The following is an 18,821-nucleotide window of genomic DNA, read 5'->3' as shown; positions in this document are numbered from 1 at the left end:
ATCTAGACACTGTTTCTACAGTTCTCTCAGCCATGGAATATTTCCTATTTTCCTCTGAGAAACTACCCAGCCAACTCTGTCAATCTAGGGGAGTTCAGAAATTCAGGTGAGGAATGAGAGGCATCTCTACTTTCCCTTTCTCTTGCTTGGCATATCACAACATTGTCAATGGCACTGGGTGCCGTAGTTTCAGACATTACAGTACATGGGAGAATGAAAGTGGGACCATCAGGATGATATTCACATTGGTGAGGATGGAAGGTGTGGGAGATAGTTACTGGGCACTAGGCAAATAGATGAGGTGGCATGTGGATGACCAGGGGTTCCACACATGGGTGACTGAGCAGATACACAGGTGGCTGAGTGAGTATGGAGATGCTTACAGACATTGGGTAAGTGTGTGGATGTGTAAATGGTGATGCTGAGAGTGACTGGGTATTGGAATGGGAGATGAATGGACAGCTGATTCACTTATAGGGCACGTTGCCTGAAGAATATATCAGAGATGTCATGTGACTGCAGTCTGTCAAAGTTACATTCAATCTTTTCATAAATACTACAAATTTGAAGAGGTATAGAAAATTGACTGTACTAATGATTTTGGATCTCCATCACTTACCCCTTTTTTTCCCCTGGAGAGCATCAGACTCTATTTTTATAGATCCTATTTGGAGTCTTAAATCCTTTTACATAGTGTTACTATTTTTGGAACTTCAATAGTACTATGAGAGAGGTACTCAGATGTGCATTCATCCTGTAAAACACTCAGTAGGTCTAGTAGGGTCTTTCTGCATCTTGGAGGAGTGAGGCACAATGATCCTGCGTTCAGCACAGACAAGGGTATCCTGGATTTGAAGGGGATTACCGTTTTTTCACCAGGTTTGATTGCAGACCTAGTTTCTGATCAGTAAAAAAAGGGGGGGGGGCATAAACCCTTTTTGGACTTCAGGTTTTGGATATAGGAGAATATTCTAAAACCTCAGTAAGCTGGCATCCTTGGGTTTTTAGAATGACCCTAGGCTTCAGGGGGCTGTTGTGATTTTGAAGAGAGTGGAGAACAGACTTCAGAGGGAGCAGCAGGGCAGCATGGAGACTCTGCCCTTGAGGACTGGGAGTGGTGACAGTGATGGATACTGTAATGCATAAAGCTCCTGAGGAAGTCTATCAACCTCACGTTGCTGCTTCAGACACTCCTGCACCTCACCAGGTTTGTGTTGGAACCAGTTGTGGGGCACCTGTGAACTTTCTAGCGGTGATTTTCCTCACAATGTAAACTAGTCCCAGATGAGTTCTTAGGCAAGAACCTGAGGAGTCTGGGACTCTTCATCTCTCTGGTCCATGACTTTGTTGGAAGGAAACATTCTTTAGAAACCAACATAAACTTAGACTGAGGTAGACACGCCTGTTTGTCAGGCACTAATCAGTGTTTGAGAGCACGAATGGGTGCACCAACAGAGAGTGGGTGTACACAGCCCTGTCTAGAGGGGCATGAAAAGAACTGATCTGACTTGTTAAGGACTTTGGATCAGGAATGTGATCCACAAATGCTGCAATCTTCTGACCCTAAATAGCGTGGCAAATGTTGCAAAGTGATTCTGTCTTCCTGAAATAGGGGGCTCAGGTACTGTTCTAAGAGTTCTCAAAGCTGAACTTATATACTAACAGAGAGAAGGGGGGAGGTGAAATGGGGGAGATACTGAAGATGATGATTAATATTAAGAAACTGAAGATAGTAAGGAGGACTTCTGCATCATATTTGGGGAGGGCCTAAGGCCAAGCCAGATCTGTAAGATGATAGGTATTATATTCATGAACATGTAGTAGGAATCTATTAAATTTCCAAAAAGATAAATTGTTGATAATTATCAAGTCTCTTTTCTCAATTTTCTCAAAGAGTTTGTATACCAAATATTTAGATTTTTCTTTCAGTGTTGGAAGATGGAAATGTAAGATGAGTAAGTGGATTGTTCAAAGTCCTACAACACTCAGAATGTGAATTGGGACTAGAATGGAGGTCTCCTGACTCTCATTTTTGGGGTTAGTTCCTCTAGATTGGGCTGTAGGGATTGCACTGTGGGGACACAGTAGATTGAGGAAATTATACTGCCAGTCTCCCCACTTGGGACAAGACAAAGAAGCTGAGCATTTGCTGAATGAAACCATAATAAAACATGTCATCAAGATGATTTGAGGCCAGCATATGTTGGAGAAACCGAGGCTCAATAATTGTTGATTATGTGAAATTCCAGGCACCAAATTTAGATGGAGAGTAGCAAATTGGTTACCTTGATTACCTCTGAAGATATAAAACCTGTTTGAGATCACCCTCCCAAGTGATCCTTGGGTTTTTTGTTCCAAACATTAGGTTGTTGCAAATATTTCTGCCCATGATGAATGCATTAAATGTATACAACATTCAAGTGTTCAGCTGTATATCCGATGAATCTTTCTCTAAATTAAAGTGCTATTTCTATTGGCAATTGAAGTGTGTAAATGTATGGTCTGGTTTATTTTTGACCCGCATAAGACAAAACATGTCTGTAGGTTATGAGGCTCACCTTAATGTGCTTTGTTTCTATATTCAGGACTTTGGTCTGCGGGAGTGAAGTTGTAGAGGACTCCAAATAGGAAGCCAATATGATTAAGACTCAATGGAGGATTGCAAAAGATGTGTATAGACTTTCAGAAGAGGAAGAACTTTTTCCCCCTTAGCTGTAGGGCATTATTGATGTCATGAACAGGGGGAAAATATGGGTAGTGGGCTTGCCCATAAGCATCAGTGTTTCGGATTCGATTTTTGAGGCTGATCTAATATTTTGCCCATCCATGCACTCTTCAAGTTGGTATGAATAGTGAGAAGAAATATGGTTCTGAATTATAATCCTGGAAAGTGAGGCACTGAGGAATCCTTCCACAGTGTGCAAGCTCCTGAGTCTGTTCCAATCAATACTTGTTTCTTCCTAATACATGAGGGGAGGGAGGAGATAACTTATTGAAGCAGCCAGACAAAAGAAGTGGAAAGCGTTGCTAGTTTTAAATGCTTACACATGAGTTAGTGAATTTGACAATGAATGCTGAGAATAGGGAAGATATATGAAACCTTTCACCCATTTGTGGAACTCTGAATAGTTCCATCCTTATAAAATTTAATCAAGTATTTTGGAGTGTTTGTCCACAGAGTAGCAATGGAAAGAAGATGCAATTAAAAGTGATTTAAAAACATGAGGAGCAGCAGCAGCAACTGAAGACATCTCCAGAGAACCACAAGTAATGATCCTGTCTATGTGGCACCAGCTTGGTATAAATTCTTTCAGTGCTTGTTGAATTTTGTCTGTGGGTCAGGTGTCTTGTCTTAATTGATGAGCAGTTGCTCATAGTTCTTCAAGGCCTTATCAGCTCTATTAGAGAAGGAATCTGGGGAGGTTGTGGAAAGAGCTAAAAGAGCACTCTACTCTGTCGAAAAGCCATATAGTTACATGGGGCGACACCCTTCCTCTCAGGCATCCTGTAGAGCTGTAGGGGGCTCCCATCTGGCAGGTCTACTGATCAGAATTTAAGTAAATTATGACAGATGAGTTGGAGATGCCTCATTTACATGACTCCTAAATACCACATGTTTACAAATTTTATCAAAAATTACTGCCTAAGAATTCACCATATTTCTAATGGGCAATTTTATTAGAGCATGGATCATTTTAGTGGAAGGTAGAGCTTGGCATAAAGAGTTACAGAGATGGTGTGAAACTATTTGGCTTGTAAATGAAGGGTTAGGAGTGAGAATCAGATAAAGGGAGGGAGGAATAAGCTAAGGCCAAATTTTATCTACCCCATGGAGATAAAGGCCGGTCCTGGCTTAAACATTAGCAAGCATTGTTGTCTAAATTGTTTACTGTTCATCTTGTTTAGGTGACATGTTCTTTCAGCTAAAGGTGTCATCAGGTAGTAGGAGACTGAAACAATAAGAAAAATAATTGTGGTTGAGTTTAAGGAGGTGGAAGTGGAATAGGTTGAAAAATAATATTTAACTTGTTACAATTTGCATCAACTTTATAACAGAAAAAAATAACCGTTTCCATGGAATCAATGAATAGATTTACTTTTTAAAAAGATCATAATGGTTGGCTAAAATTTAACTTTTAAATTGGGTGTTGTCATATAAAAGGTGTTGTGTGAGAAATTTGTTCACCTGCTTTATGTCTTTATTTCTTTGTCATGGAGAGAACATTCTAGTCTCGATATTTGTATAACTAATAATTACTGAATAATGGGAGGAGGCACTGGGAAGTAGTTTTAGCTAAGGTCTAGAAAGGTAATATTTTAACTGGAAAAATTTGACCTTGCTGTCTATACTTCACCCCTGACGTTTTCTGCAACATAAGAGTCATTCACATACTAGTTCACAAAAAATTATTTGCTATATATTTTAAGCCTTCCATTTAGTGTTTTTCATACTTAACTATGTCCTCAAAAGGAATGTTTCACATAAAAAGAACAGATTTCAGGCATTTGTATCAGTATTTAAAGAGGAAATTTTTCATAGACTATTTCTATGGCATCTTTCACACCAAGTCATGCAGCGTGCTCTATTTGTTATGGCTACGGTAATTATCTTACTTTGCCATAATTCATAAAACAAAGACACAAAGTCCTTCCTTCTAGGTGTTCATGTCCAAGAAGATTAACCAAAGTATATGTCATTCCTCAATACTATGTTCTGAGCAGACAGCATGGATTATTTGTTTGTGAGTAGACCATGATAGCTCAAAACATATAGAGAGTGGTTTTAGATTTTTTGAGAAAACATGTAAAATAGCATTTGTTGCTTATTAAAGGAATATTGTGGACCTGACAAAAAAGGTAAAGTAGCCAGAGTTAGAACAAATTCTCAGAAGACAGAATAAAATACACTATGCAGGAGGAAGAGCTAAATAGACATGCCTTTAACTGTGGTCATTATTCAACACTGGTTTTGAACATCAGTTGCCTGCCTAACCCTGTACTAAAATATTTCTGTTGTCTTATTTATGCAGACAAATGGAACACATATTCCCACATTTCCCCTTCATTTTTTGACCTCAGTGAAAAATACATGTTCAGGGAGAGCTACATATCTTACAAATCAGTTAGATCTGAGAAGACCAAGCTCTGGCTTTCTGATAGGAGTGGTGAGATCTGAAGTCTCCACCTGGCACCGGGTCCATTTTCCACCCTAGGCCAGGATAGAAACCCAGATAATTTAAGTGGAGCCAGTCCCAAAGTATTAAGGTGATGATATTAACTGCAGGGCATGCTAAAAGCATCTGATGAACACACGTTTCCTCATGCACTTGTCTTCCCAAAGGCCAATCTGCTTTATGTACCATGAGTCCCAAAAAGGACTGTACAAGTATGGACAAAAGGTATACTTGGATATTAAGGCTTTTGAAATAAGGCAGTGGTCTTTGGAAATGAATAGCAGCCTTGGTGGGTTAAAAGTAATCAGCTAACTTATCAGTGAAAGTTACTTTGGTAGTAACAGCTTATTTTAATAAAATACTTTGCTGTAAAACACACAGTATGATAATAAATGCTAGAGATAATAAAAGTTAGAAGTAGAATGAGGCCAGATTGAGGATTGTGTGGAAATTCTTCTGTGCAGGTAAACCTTAATTCTGTGTATGTGCAGACATCATAGATGTGTTTGTGTGGTGAAGTGATGGGGAAACACTTATATCTCCTGATGAACTTGGAGGAAGTGTGTAGAAGTATGGAGTGAGTGGAGGAGGCATCAGGGAAATTTAAAAGGGTGCCCTGAACTCCATGAGGTGGGATGATGAAAGCAAGTGTGAGTGTGAATGCCATGATGGGAGGATGAGGAATATGCAATAAAGGAAATGAATAAAGGATTTATTCCATGGAGTGGGGAGGAGGAGGGAAAAGTCAAGCATGATGTGCTGGGAAAGTGGGAGAATTTTTGTTGGATTGACATGAAGGAGTCAGGAGGGATCCTGTGTGTGAGGGGGTGAGTGGAGGCCTTGGTGAGAGATTTATGAGACAGACACTCATTTTGGTGTTGGGGAAACCATCTGGGCGTTTAGGGGAAAGGGCAGGAGATAAACAGACTTGAGGGTGAGCTGCGTCACCCTTCTAATGATTGTAATTAGAAATTACAAGCCCTTCGATGGAAAAGCCATAGAAATGTACAGTTGGTGAGCACCAAACTGACCAGATCCTCATAGCATGCAGCGGGAGTGTTTGGAGAAATCTCCCCAGGAATGCAGACAAGCAATAAGAGATCAGAGGCAACTCAAGACAGAAGCACAGGATAGAGTCAAGAGTTTGAAGGAGCAAATACTGGACACTGTTAAAAGTTAAATAGTGGAAATCAAATGAAAGCCTGTATATTTGCTACCAGAAAATTACCAGTGACCTTTGAGTATAATTTCCACGTTTTAGTGAAAACCTCATTTAGTGAAAACCATTAGGTGAAAACCTCACTTTTATGGCTCAAGGGATGAACTCTGTGATAAAATAATTCCAAATAGTGGACACCAATCATTTGAGAACTCTGGATGTGAAAGAGGAAATAATTAGAATGATAGATAGCAAAGATTCCTCTCCCTGTACTGAGAGGTTGTATATTTTTTTCTTTAATGAGGGCAAAGTGGTCAATGAGAGTTAAGAGAAACAAAAGAAACCCCAGGATGGCAAAGAGGATAAAAGAAGGAATAAGATCCTTATTGAAAGAGTTGAAAAAGATAATAAAAGAGGTAGAGAGTATGAAATCAAAGATTAGATCAGTTATCATCACCAAATAATGGATATCTCCCCTGATTCAGTGGGAATCCATTATAGCCACTATATGATCCATTAGTATAGGAAAGTTGGATCTTTCTCTTGTACACCCCAAGGAAAAGAAAGTTGGGGGATGGACAGGCATGGTGTAATAGTGAAAATGAGTTGATCGTATAAAAAAAAATTTTTAAGTTTGAACAGTTTCTGTTAAATGGACATTAAATGTCCAAAATTGATATTGTAACATATAGATCTACTTTAAAAGCCTTTCTGGGATGAAGGAAAGCACAAAAGAAGCTGCCTTCCAGCGTACATCTACATATATTCTTACGTATATTATACTCTGCCTTGATCAATGATGAAGGCTCCTTAAACATTTGTTTCCTTTCCTCTTATGTAAATAGAAAGTCAAACATCCACACTGTCATTTCCTTTATTCTGAGCCCATATGCAAAAGACAGAATCTTAAGAACATCAAGTTGAGAAGAAAATTAGAAAAGGACAAGATATGATCACACTTCCTTTTCCCTTCCTCTCCCACAAAAGGCTGAAGAGATCAAGGCTCTAAAAAAGACCAAAGGTCCCAGGTCCTCAACATGACAGTCATCCTGAAGCCCTCAGTTCCCTCGTAGAATGCCTCCAATTTCATTAATATCTGAGTTTGTGGAGGTTTTACATGGGAAACTCCTTTGCTATTCTATGTACTCTAAGGCAGAGGTCATGTTACTACTAATACTCAGACTACTACGGTACTATGAATACCAGTACAGTCTAGAAAGTACTTTCTCTAAAGTTACCTACTTTACAGCTTGAAAGTACTCGTGAGTTGTATAATACTGTCCTGTTTCATATGTAAAAGTTTGTCACTGAACCACAATAACAAAGCTACTAACTAAATTAGCTTTCAAACCTACCGTCTCTGATTCTAGAACTTTCCACAAGGCCCTGCTTCTTCCCAAAGCGTGAGTGCTTGCCTCTTGTAATATAGTTATTCATTTTATCATGATGAGGCTAGTCCAACCAGATTGTTTTTTCATTGTTTGTCATTTTACCTATTACTGTCACCTACCAAGCTCCCTTCACTCTCAGTCTGAAGTCAGTTGGTAAGATGCGAGCTCCTAGAATTGCACTGCATTATCTCCAGGCTTTAACTGGGTCATCCTGAGACCACCTCATGTACTTATAAAGGTGCTACCCTGACTCAGATGCAGAATAGAAATAATACATGTTGGGATAGACTCTGTCATCTTGGCCAGCAAATGGTCTGAAACATCTGGTAAAACAATATGTGTTTGTAATAAGTTATTTTTATGATTCTTTGATTCATTGGTTTTTGTTGTTTCTGATTCTCTCTGCAGATTAATAATCTTGAGATTTTTTAATGGGAACAGGTAACCAGACTTGGGTGAGAGAGTTTGTTCTCCTTGGCCTGTCCAGTGACTGGGACACACAGGTATCCCTCTTTGTCCTGTTCTTGATGACATACATGGTGACAGTGCTGGGAAACTTCCTCATCATTCTTCTCATCAGACTGGACAGCCGACTCCACACTCCCATGTATTTCTTTCTCATCAACCTCTCCCTGGTTGACGTCTCTTATGCCACAAGCATCATTCCTCAGATGTTGGCACATCTTCTTGCAGCCCATAAAGCAATCCCATTTGTGAGCTGTGCCGCCCAGTTATTCTTCTCCCTGGGCTTGGGTGGGATTGAGTTTGTTCTACTGGCAGTGATGGCCTATGACCGCTATGTGGCTGTGTGTGACCCCCTGCGATACTCGGTCATCATGCACGGAGGGCTCTGTACTAGGTTGGCCATCACCTCCTGGGTCAGTGGCTCTATGAACTCTCTCATGCAGACTGTCATCACATTTCAGCTGCCCATGTGCACAAACAAGTACATTGATCACATATCCTGCGAACTCCTAGCTGTAATCAGGCTGGCCTGTGTAGACATCTCCTCCAACGAGATTGCAATCATGGTTTCTAGCATTGTTCTGCTGATGACACCTTTCTGCCTGGTTCTCCTGTCCTACATCCAGATCATCTCCACCATCTTAAAGATCCAGTCCACAGAGGGAAGAAAGAAAGCCTTCCACACCTGTGCCTCTCACCTCACAGTGGTTGTCCTGTGCTATGGTATGGCGATTTTCACTTACATCCAGCCCCGCTCCAGCCCCTCTGTCCTTCAGGAGAAGTTGATCTCTCTCTTCTATTCAGTTTTGACACCAATGCTGAACCCCATGATTTATAGTGTAAGGAATAAGGAGGTGAAGGGAGCCTGGCAGAAACTATTAGGGCAATTAACTGGAATAACTTCAAAACTAGCAACTTGATGAATCTTGAAAATCACTTAGAGAAAATAACTTTCCCTGTGTTTTCTCCCACTTACCTCGGAAATGCAGGCATCACCTGCATTGCCCTGGCAACCAGGAAGGAGATGACGACACATGTACTGGTGGTGCTGGGTAGGAGGCTGGAGGTTGGATTGGGGTGTGGGATGTGGGCATATTTTTATGTCACAGCAGCATGTTCAGTGGAGATGAGCACTGCTGTAATAGAACTTCCTACACTTTCTCTATCTCCATTCATATGGCCTAAGAGTACTAAGAAAAAAGGCATTGTTTTGATTGTCACATTGTTTCTAATCTTGGACCTATTTGTGGATCTTACTTTGGACCACTGGTTCTTATTCATTCAAATTTGCGCAGGGTTATAGTGCTTCAATTGGGAACAAAAGAATTTTCATCTTTTAGACGCAGAATACTGCACAGCGTATGTATCCACATCCTGTAACTGTGTGAGTCACTGTTCTGAGGACAGAGATGCTATCAAGGCTGTGAAGATGTCTGTGTGCTGGACCTGCTACCTGTGCACATAGTATCTTCTCTCAGTGATGAAGATACCTCAAGACAAAAGCATCAATTGAAGGTCTTGTTTTCTAGTGATGAGAATGTAACTAAAGGTGTTTGTACAAGGCTACTACTGGCCAAGGAAAGGCCTGTTTTGGGGCACTACTTGACAGCATACAAACAGTTTGAGAAGAATTTTACTGAATATGTAAGAGGTACAATTGAAATGTTAAAACTGTCTATCTTTGAAAAATCCATAAATTTCTGACTCTCTTTCTGAGACTTTAAAAGCAATAAACAAATAAAATTGGAATTAATATATAAAATATAAAAGATATAGTCAGTCTTAGAAAGGACCAAAGCCATTGAAAAACAAGACAATTTTAATACGTATTTTGGGAATCAGGATAGTTGGGTCAACTGTGCAGTGTCCCCCGCTCTAGTCTCTGTCCGAACACTTTCTCCGATCCCTCCTCCCACACACAACAGGGCCCTAGCTGATCTTTGTAAACTAGTGAGGTAGACTATCTGGGACCAGACCTCATCTCTGAGAAAACACCTAAGTAAGGAACAAAGTGGGGGAGAAATATTGTACAATAGGCAAGGGAGGGGAAAGAGGATAAAGAATGGATAGCAGCTCATCTCCTCACTCCCTTGAAGAAATCTCAATGACTTTTTTCCCTGTGTCTTGTGTAAGTCAGGGGATTCACAGTTCTTCCATTTGATAACATGTTATCACACGTTCTCAGTGTTCAAGTAGGATTGAAGCTTCATATAATCCAAAGCTCATTTGACATTTTACATCTACCTAAAAGTAATCAATCCTAAGTTTTTCAAAGTTGGCATGTGTCCCAGTAGATGTCAGTGGTACTGGGCTAAATTTGTCTTATTGGGTATTTAGATATATCAGTGGAATATCAACTGTGTATCAGTGACAGTGAATCATTGAGACACAGTAGTCAATATGAATCAATCCTGGCAATATAATGGCATAGCAAGGATGACAGTGAAGCAATTAAAATGCAGGGTGAGGGCATCCTGGGTGGCTCGGTGGTTTAGCACTGCCTTCGGCCCAGGGTGTGATCGTGGAGACCCAGGATCGAGTCCCATGTTGGGTTCCCTGCATGGAGCCTGCTTCTCCCTCTGCCTGTGTCTGTGCCTTTCTCTGTCTCTAATGAATAAATAAATAAAATCTTTAAAAAATAAATAAAATGCAGGGTGAGAAGATTCACAGAGGATAAGACTTTGGGTGTGATTGCAGAAGTCTCCCCATATGAAAGGGCCAGAAAATGTCTTGTTGGGGGCCAGGAAAGTGAGAACAAGTGATCCAAATAACAAGCAATCCAAGCAAAAGAACACCTTGTGAATTGTGATGAGCTGGGAGAGAGCCCAAAAATTCAAAAACATCCCAAACTGGGCATATAGGGCAGAGAGGATGAGGAAGTAGTGGAGATGAGGCAGGTGGTATTCAGGGGCCAGGTGTTGGAGGGCACCGAATGCCAAATTCAAGCCAATAAATATTTCTAAGGCAGCAGTAGCTTGATAAAACTTACAGTCCTGAGATTCATTTTGGCAAACATGTCAGAGGAAGAAGAGATTGGAGAGAGGAGACTAACTAGGGGCTGCTCCACAATCACTATTGAGACATTAGAGGAATCTGAATTAAGATGGTGGCAATAGGGAAAGAAAAAAAGTCAAGTCCTGTGATTTAAAAGATATTTCAGGGGAATACTTTGTCTTCTCTCAGTTTGAAATTCCCATGTGGATCTCATTTGTCTTCTAAAATATCAATATCCTGTCTAATATTCTGTAAATTATGGAGTTAGTTGAAAAATTGGCCACAATGAACACATCCTCTATACAGTGTAGGAGAAAGATATAAAATAAGAAGGAAATTAGTCAAATATATACAGGACACCTCAAGGAGGAGAATATATGATGGTACTATACCTCATTTCTGTGACTGGTGTGTGGTTTCAGTATGACTTTTCTCCACCTTCCATCCTGTGATCCCTTTGCTCTCACTCAGCCACTTAGCTTCTTTGGGTTTGCCTGAAAAGTTTTCCTGATCTTCACTTCTCAGGAAGCAGAAATGTTGAGAGTGGGCCTCAGATATGTAGAAACAGATGAGTGTAATTTTATATTTTATGTGTTAAATTTCTACTTTAATCTTTTTCATTTTATAGATTTTTTCCCCCCCAGGACTGCCTTTTCTCAGAAATTTAAATTCTCACTAAGTAATATAGGTGGATATCTGGAGACCACAGACATTCCTCATTAGTAACTGTTTGTGAATGACATTCTCAGTATAAGAAAGGAAAGTACTGTTGATTCAAGGGCAAAATAAGATGATGTTGGAAACAATAAAGCCATTAAATACAACTTTTAAAAGAATTGGACACTGAAGAATATTTGAGAATTATAATCTTGTTCATTATTTAATAACCATGAAAATATCATTGAGGTATATTGTAAAAAACCTAATGTATATTACAGTTTGTTCAAATAAGAATCCAAATAAAATCCATAATTGCCAATGTCTACTATGTCTCTGAAAACCTGCTTAATCTATAGGTTCGCCTTCAATTTCCTTTTTTCCCCTTGGAATTATCTGTTAAATAAAACAGGGTTGTATTTCCCAGCTGGATTCCTGCGCAGCTTGAATTTTTTGATGACATCCCTGGAGTGTAGTTTTGCATATTCTATTGACCCTGTATCTTCTTTTAGATATGAAAGCTTGATCAGATTTAAATGTGTTTTCTAAAAAAATAAAATAAAATAAAAATAAAATAAATGTATTTTCTTTTATTCTTTTATTGTAAGATTTTTCAGATTGTGGCATGTACTTCTATCATGCCACAGTGTTCAGTTTCTCTTGTCTAGAGTTTATTGCAGTTATTGCCTAGCTAAGAGTTTCTCAATAGCAGCCAATGTCTATTGAAATCTGGGGCTAGATAGTTGTTTCTTGAGGGGGCCCTTCTGCACATTATAGGATGTTTTTCAACATTCCTGACCTCTACCCACTAACTGGCAGTTGTGCTCTCTCCCTACCTCCTTCCACTTTTAACAATCAGAAGTCTCCAGATATTACCAAATGTCCCCAGGGATGGCAAAATCACCCCTGGTAGAAAACTACTGACCTAGATCCATTACATTATTAGGAGTTTCAAGGTAGGGATATTACACTGTCCTTTTCTCTTTATTATTTGAAATACATTTGTAAATGGAAACTTCTTCCTCACCCTGAGGTATAGTTGGTAGCAGAAAGTCAGTATAAGTGTTTTATTTTTTCTTTTTACCACTTTTTTTTTTGGACAACAAAAGGGATGTTTAAAAAAATCATAATGGACTCATCAATGTAAACTTACTTGTTTTATTCTTATTTGTTGCACTTATGGTCCTTATTGATGTCCAAATTGTCTCATATTACTGAGTAGGAGTCTCTTAATTTCCTCTTAGTGCTGTAAGAAATCACAAGTTTTGTGGCTTAAAACAACACAAAATTATTATCTCACAGTTCTGGGGCTCAGAAGTCTGAAATGGGCTTCACCAAGCCAAAATCTGGATGTCCACAGATTGTATCCCCTTCTGAAGGGCTAGGGAAGAATTTGACTTCTTGCTTGTCCTAGCCTTCTGTTCTTCTCTTCCCTTCCCTCCCTCCCCTCCCCTCCCCTCCCCTCCCTTCTCCTCCCCTCCTCTCTTCTCTTCTCTTCTCTTCTCTTCTCTTCTCTTCTCTTCTCTTCTCTTCTCTTCTCTTCTCTTCTCTTCTCTTCTCTTCTCTCTCTTCTCTTCTCTTCTCTTCTCTTCTCTTCTCTTCTCTTCTCTTCTCTTCTCTTCTCTTCTCTCTCTTCTCCTCTCCTCTCCTCTCCTCTCCTCTCCTCTCCTCTCCTCTCCTCTCCTCTCCTCTCCTCTCCTCTCATCTTTCTCTGTCTCTCTCTCTCTCTCTCTCTTTTAAGATTTATTTATTTGAGAGAGAGAGAGAGAGGATGAGCCAGAAGAGGGAGAAGCAGACTGGGCTTAACCCTGGGACTCTGAGATCATGACCTAACCTGAAGGCCGAGGCTTAACTGATTGAGCCACCCAGACACCCTTGTTCCAGCTTTATAAGGGGGCTTCCACTCCTTGGCTTATGCCCCTTTCTTTAACTCTGAAGGTCAGCACAGCACCTTTGGACCTCTCTCTGACTCTGATTTGGCTTCCATCTCTTTCTCCTGCCTCTGAACCTTTCTCCTTGTTCCTATATTGACCCTTGTCTGGGATCACACATATTATCCAGGACAGTCTCCTTACTTAATCCTTAATCTTTAATCACTTAAAGATCCTTAATATAAATGCATATGTAGGTTTCTTTTAACATGCAAGGCAGGTTCTGGATATGAATATAAATAACATTCACAGGTTCTAGAGAATAGGACATGGGCATCTTTAGGGGGTCAGTACTCTGGCTACCAAAGAGCCTATTCAGATTAGCCACTTAGTTTTGTTTTTTTTTTCCCCACATGACCCTAAAATCTTTACTAGCTCCCTTACTTCCTGGTGTGATACAACATGACACTCCCATCTTATACCTTTCTTAGGATCCTTATAATTGAAATTATTTTTCCAAGAAGCACAGATTCCTTTTGATGGGAAATGGAATGTAAAGAACACAGTCTGAGTACTGTATTCTACTGGAGGTTTAAGGTTGGTTCTGCTCTTCGTAAGGTGTATAGTCAGTACTGTTGGTAATTGAGCTGGTATTGGTTAAATAAAATCCAATCTGTTGAACCCATAGGTAGTCATCATCCTTGTCACCATGAACACTGGTATGCTTGGGAAATGAGGCTGATTGGCTTCAGAAGTATGCCAGTATTCTTGTCCACATGGAAACTGAGAACCTCCTTTCTTACCAGAAATCCTATGAAACATGCATGAATTTACTCCTATTTCTTCCTTAAAGCCTTGTGTCCCAATCCTCTAAATGTTGTCTTTTATATCGAGGTAAGATTATGCATGGCCTTTAAATCAGTGTGTATCCTGGTTTCTAGTTATTCTCCTTCCATGTAAAGTTATAGTGAAATGCACTGTATAAAATTCTCCTCTTTAGGAAGAACACTTTCTCCATGGTCTTTCAGGACCATACCTTCTCAGTGAAATAGTCATAGGGATTACATAGGAGGGCATATTATGAGTTAAAGATTCAGTGGCAGGATGACAAGAACAGACATGGTAGACGTATTAACCAATTGTTTGTGACAGTTTGAGTCTTCAGGATATGCTCAGGCCTAGTCTCACACATACTACTTTATGATTTGTTCCTCAAAGCAGGTTTTGACGGACAACTCCAGGTTCATGGTGACCTGGTTTCCCATGGCCAGGCATTCCCATGGTCTACTAGGGCCCAATAGCAAGTAAGAGTTTTTCTCAAAAGAACAGGTAACCTGATAAAGAGGCATTTTCTTACCTCAAAACCCCATGGACCAGCACTTTGATTCTCCAATCAAATCTTTCCATAGGCTCTATTCATCATTTCAATCTGCCATAGATATTTCAAAGACCAGTGAGAGCAAAAGGTCATAAGTACCAAGTAGGAGATTGTTTATACTGCAGATGAAGTATCTAGAGAGTTTCTTTTGGGTTACTCTTGAAGTTGACATTCATGATACCCTAACCTGATTTGCCTTGTAATGGGTAAACCCCAAATGGACAAATATGGAAACACTGAGTCTTGAAGAACAACAGGTGCAGATAAAGAGTAGATTGCACTGGTTTATCATGATAGAAGCTTCAAGGCTGGATACCTAGACATTAGGCCTTGATGACATAGTTTATTGATTAGAGAGGTTATTTCCTTATATGGTACAATGTTGTGGATATTGACTTGATGTTCCACTGTATGGGTTACAAGGATCACTGTCTTACAAAGAGTTTCCATATGAAGTATAACCCGTTCTCCACCTGCTTCTAAAAATATTCTTTGGGGGGGCCTGGATGGCTCAGTAAGTTAAGCATCTGACTCTTGATTTTGGCTCAGGTCATAATCTCAGGGTCATGAGATTGAATGCTCTGTCCTGGGTATGGAGACCTGCTTAGGATTCTCTCTCTGTGTTTCCCTCTGCATACCCCCTGCTCCTCCTTCTCGCTGCTCCCACCCTCCACTCTTGCTCATGCTCTCTCTTTCCCTCTGCCCCCCTACCGCTCTTGCTCATGCTCTCTCTCTCTCAAAAAAATATTCTTTAAAAAATAAATATTTTACTTTAGAGAGAGAGCAAGAGAAAGCATGGGGTAGGGGGTTGGAGAGAGAGAAGCCAGTCCCCTCCCTGAGCAAGGATCTCTGAGCAGAGATCCTGACGTCTGGCTCAATCCTAGGACTCTGGGATGGTGACCTGAGCCGAAGGCAGACACTTAACTGACTGAGCCACCCAGGTGCCCCTAAAAATATTCTTTATACTACTTATTGCCTGGATCAAGAGCAAACCAGCTTTAAAAGTAGGCTAGATCTCAAATCTGGGTCAGATTCTTTGGTCTGTTCTGTTGAGGCTGAAGACCACGTGCTGCTACTGGGTCCTTTCTGAGAGACACTGAGGGGAGGGAATGATCAAGCTACTCGCTCCGCTCCTCAGTGCATACTCATTAGCATGATCTCAGACTTCTTACTATGAAGCGTTTTCTTTTATGGGGCTTAAGCATTCTAAATATCCCTTTTAAATTATAGAGTTCTGAAATAAACACATGATCTCAAATGTAGCCTAATCAAGTTGGAGTCCAATGCATGTGGCAGAAACTGGCCTAGTTGCTCATAAAAACATTTCCTCTAACTTCTCAGTGAGGTGAACTAGGGAACCAAGTTCTAGCTTCTGAAATGTAGAGGCCAAGAAGGAAAATATGCCACTTCTGGGCCTGGCCTGCTGAAATCTTCCAGCCACTGGCCTCCATTATTCATTGTTTTGCTCTGAAGCCCCCCATATATGGATCCAGCATGGGACTCTGGGAACTCAGAGGGCAGAGGAAGCCTGGATTCTGAATCACTGCCTGGAGGAGAGATACCCAGAAGAGCCATCCCCACCAGTGTCACCCACATGGGAATTTGTATAAATAAGAAGTAAATTTTATTGTGTTAAGCCATGCTTCTTTGGGAACTGTTTGTTTCAGCATTTAACCCATTTTGAATAGTACAATGAGATTATTATTTTAATATGATAATTTCACAAATATCCTGTATACATCGAATTAGTACCCTGCTACTTATAACTAATGAATGATCTTTGCCTTCAAGCAGCTCATAATCCAATTTATTTCCAGGAATTTAGACTTTCTCATAATCATTACAAATGTGTTTAAGATTGCTTTGGCTTTTTAAGTTTTAAATAGATACCAAGTATTGAAATGTGATAATTGAAAGCTTCACATCCTTATATAAACTGATGTTGAACCAACAGTCCAAATTCCTTACTATTTGATTTTTTTTGTGCCTAAGTGCTATGCTAAGATTAATACATAATAAAAGCTAATTCCTTATTTTAGTTTTTATTGAAGCATAATTTACATATAGTAAATTCATTCTTTTTTTTGTGCAGAGTTCTATGAGTTTTAAAAATGTATACAATCATATAAGCGCCACCACAATCAAGACAGAAATTTTCATCAACCAAACATATTCTTGTGCCCCTTTTTCGTCAAACTATTTTCTGAACACCATTGATGGTCAACCACCAATCAGATTTCCCTATTTGTCTATTGCAAAATATATTTCATGTAAATTTTTAAAATTTATTTATGATAGAGAGAGAGAGAGAGAGAGAGAGAGGCAGAGACATAGGCAGAGGGAGAAGCAGGCTCCATGCTCCGGGAGTCTGACGTGGGATTCGATCCAGGGTCTCCAGGATCGTGTCCTGGGCCAAAGGCAGGCGCCAAACCGCTGCGCCACCCAGAGATCCTGCAAAATATATTTCATGTAAATGAAATCAGTAGGACACAGCCTTTGAGTCTGACTTTTTTTCCTTAGCATAAAGCATTTGAGATGCATTCATGTTTTTTTTGTTACAGTAGTCCATTCTTTTTATTTGTGGAGTAATAGTTTAATTGTATGGGTGTACCACATATGTTGGTTTACTTTTTAAAGTGCATCTGGACTGTTTCTAACTTGGGGGAATTATGAACAAAAAGTATTGTAAACATTCAAGTACAGATTTTTGGGTGAACGTAAATGAATTCAATTGGGTGAAAAGAAATCCTACGTGGGAGTTCTATGGTTGTTATGATAAGAGCAAGTTTTATCTCATAAGAAATTGCCAAACTTTTAAAATATGGTAGCACCATTTGCATTTACACAAGCAATAGTGAGAGGTTCAGTTTTTCCATATGTTTGCCAGTGCTGACTAGTGTCAGTTACTATCATTTTTTTAGATTAGTAATTTTGAAAGGTGGGTAGTAACATTTCACTGTGGCTTTAATTTGCATTTCTTTGAGGATTAATTATGTTGAATATTTTTTTCTTTTGCTTTTTTGGCCATTTGTGTGCTTTTGGTGGGATGTCTGTTCACATCTTTTGCCCAAGTTTCACTTTGTTGTTTATTTTCTTACTATATTTAAAATTTAAATTCCATTAGCCAACATATATCATTAGTCTCAGATGTAGTGTTCAATAATTTATCAGTTGCATATAGCACCTAGTGCTCATCACGTTACATGCCCTTCTTAATGTCCATCACTCAGTTACCCCATCCCCCCACCTCTGCTCCAGCAACCCTGTTTCTTTCCTATATAGTTAAGAGTCTCTCATGCTTTTTCTCCCTCCCTGATGACTTCCAATTCAGTTTCCCTTCCCTTCCCCATGATCTTCTGTGTTGTTTCCTATATTTAACATATGAGTGAAACCATATGTTGTCTCTCTCTGACTGACTTATTTCGCTCAGCATAATAACCTTCAGTCCCATCCACATCAATGCAAATGGTAAATATTCATCCTTTCTGATGGCTGAGTAATATTCCATTGTATATATACTACACATCTTTATCCATTCATCTCGATGCACATCTGGGCTCTTTCCATAGTTTGGCTATTGTGGACATTGCTGCTTTGAACATTGGGGTGCAGCTGCCCTTGCAGATCACTACATTTGTATCTTGGGGTACAGTATCTAGTAGTGTAATTGCTGGGTCATAGGGTAGCTCTATTTTTAACTTCTTGAGGACCTCCATAATGTTTTCCAGATTG

At 39.7% G+C, this 18,821-nt stretch overlaps 1 protein-coding gene across 1 annotated transcript; it reads left to right on the top strand.

Moving 5' to 3' along the window:
- The first annotated feature begins 8,155 nt into the window (after nt 1–8,155).
- LOC112934809 (olfactory receptor-like protein OLF3) lies at nt 8,156–9,109 on the top strand. Its single transcript, XM_026018327.2, has one exon. The coding sequence runs from the start codon at nt 8,156–8,158 to the stop codon at nt 9,107–9,109; it is 954 nt and encodes a 317-aa protein (XP_025874112.2).
- The last annotated feature ends 9,712 nt before the right edge of the window (nt 9,110–18,821 follow it).

Source organism: Vulpes vulpes, chromosome 7, assembly GCF_048418805.1.
Source record: "Vulpes vulpes isolate BD-2025 chromosome 7, VulVul3, whole genome shotgun sequence".
Classification (NCBI taxonomy): Eukaryota; Metazoa; Chordata; class Mammalia; order Carnivora; family Canidae; genus Vulpes; species Vulpes vulpes.
This window is presented reverse-complemented; position numbering and strand designations above follow the sequence as displayed.

What these genes read in the sequence shown, in the direction of transcription:
- LOC112934809 (XM_026018327.2), top strand. Translation starts at nt 8,156, where the DNA reads ATGGGAACAGGTAACCAGACTTGGGTGAGAGAGTTTGTTCTCCTTGGC.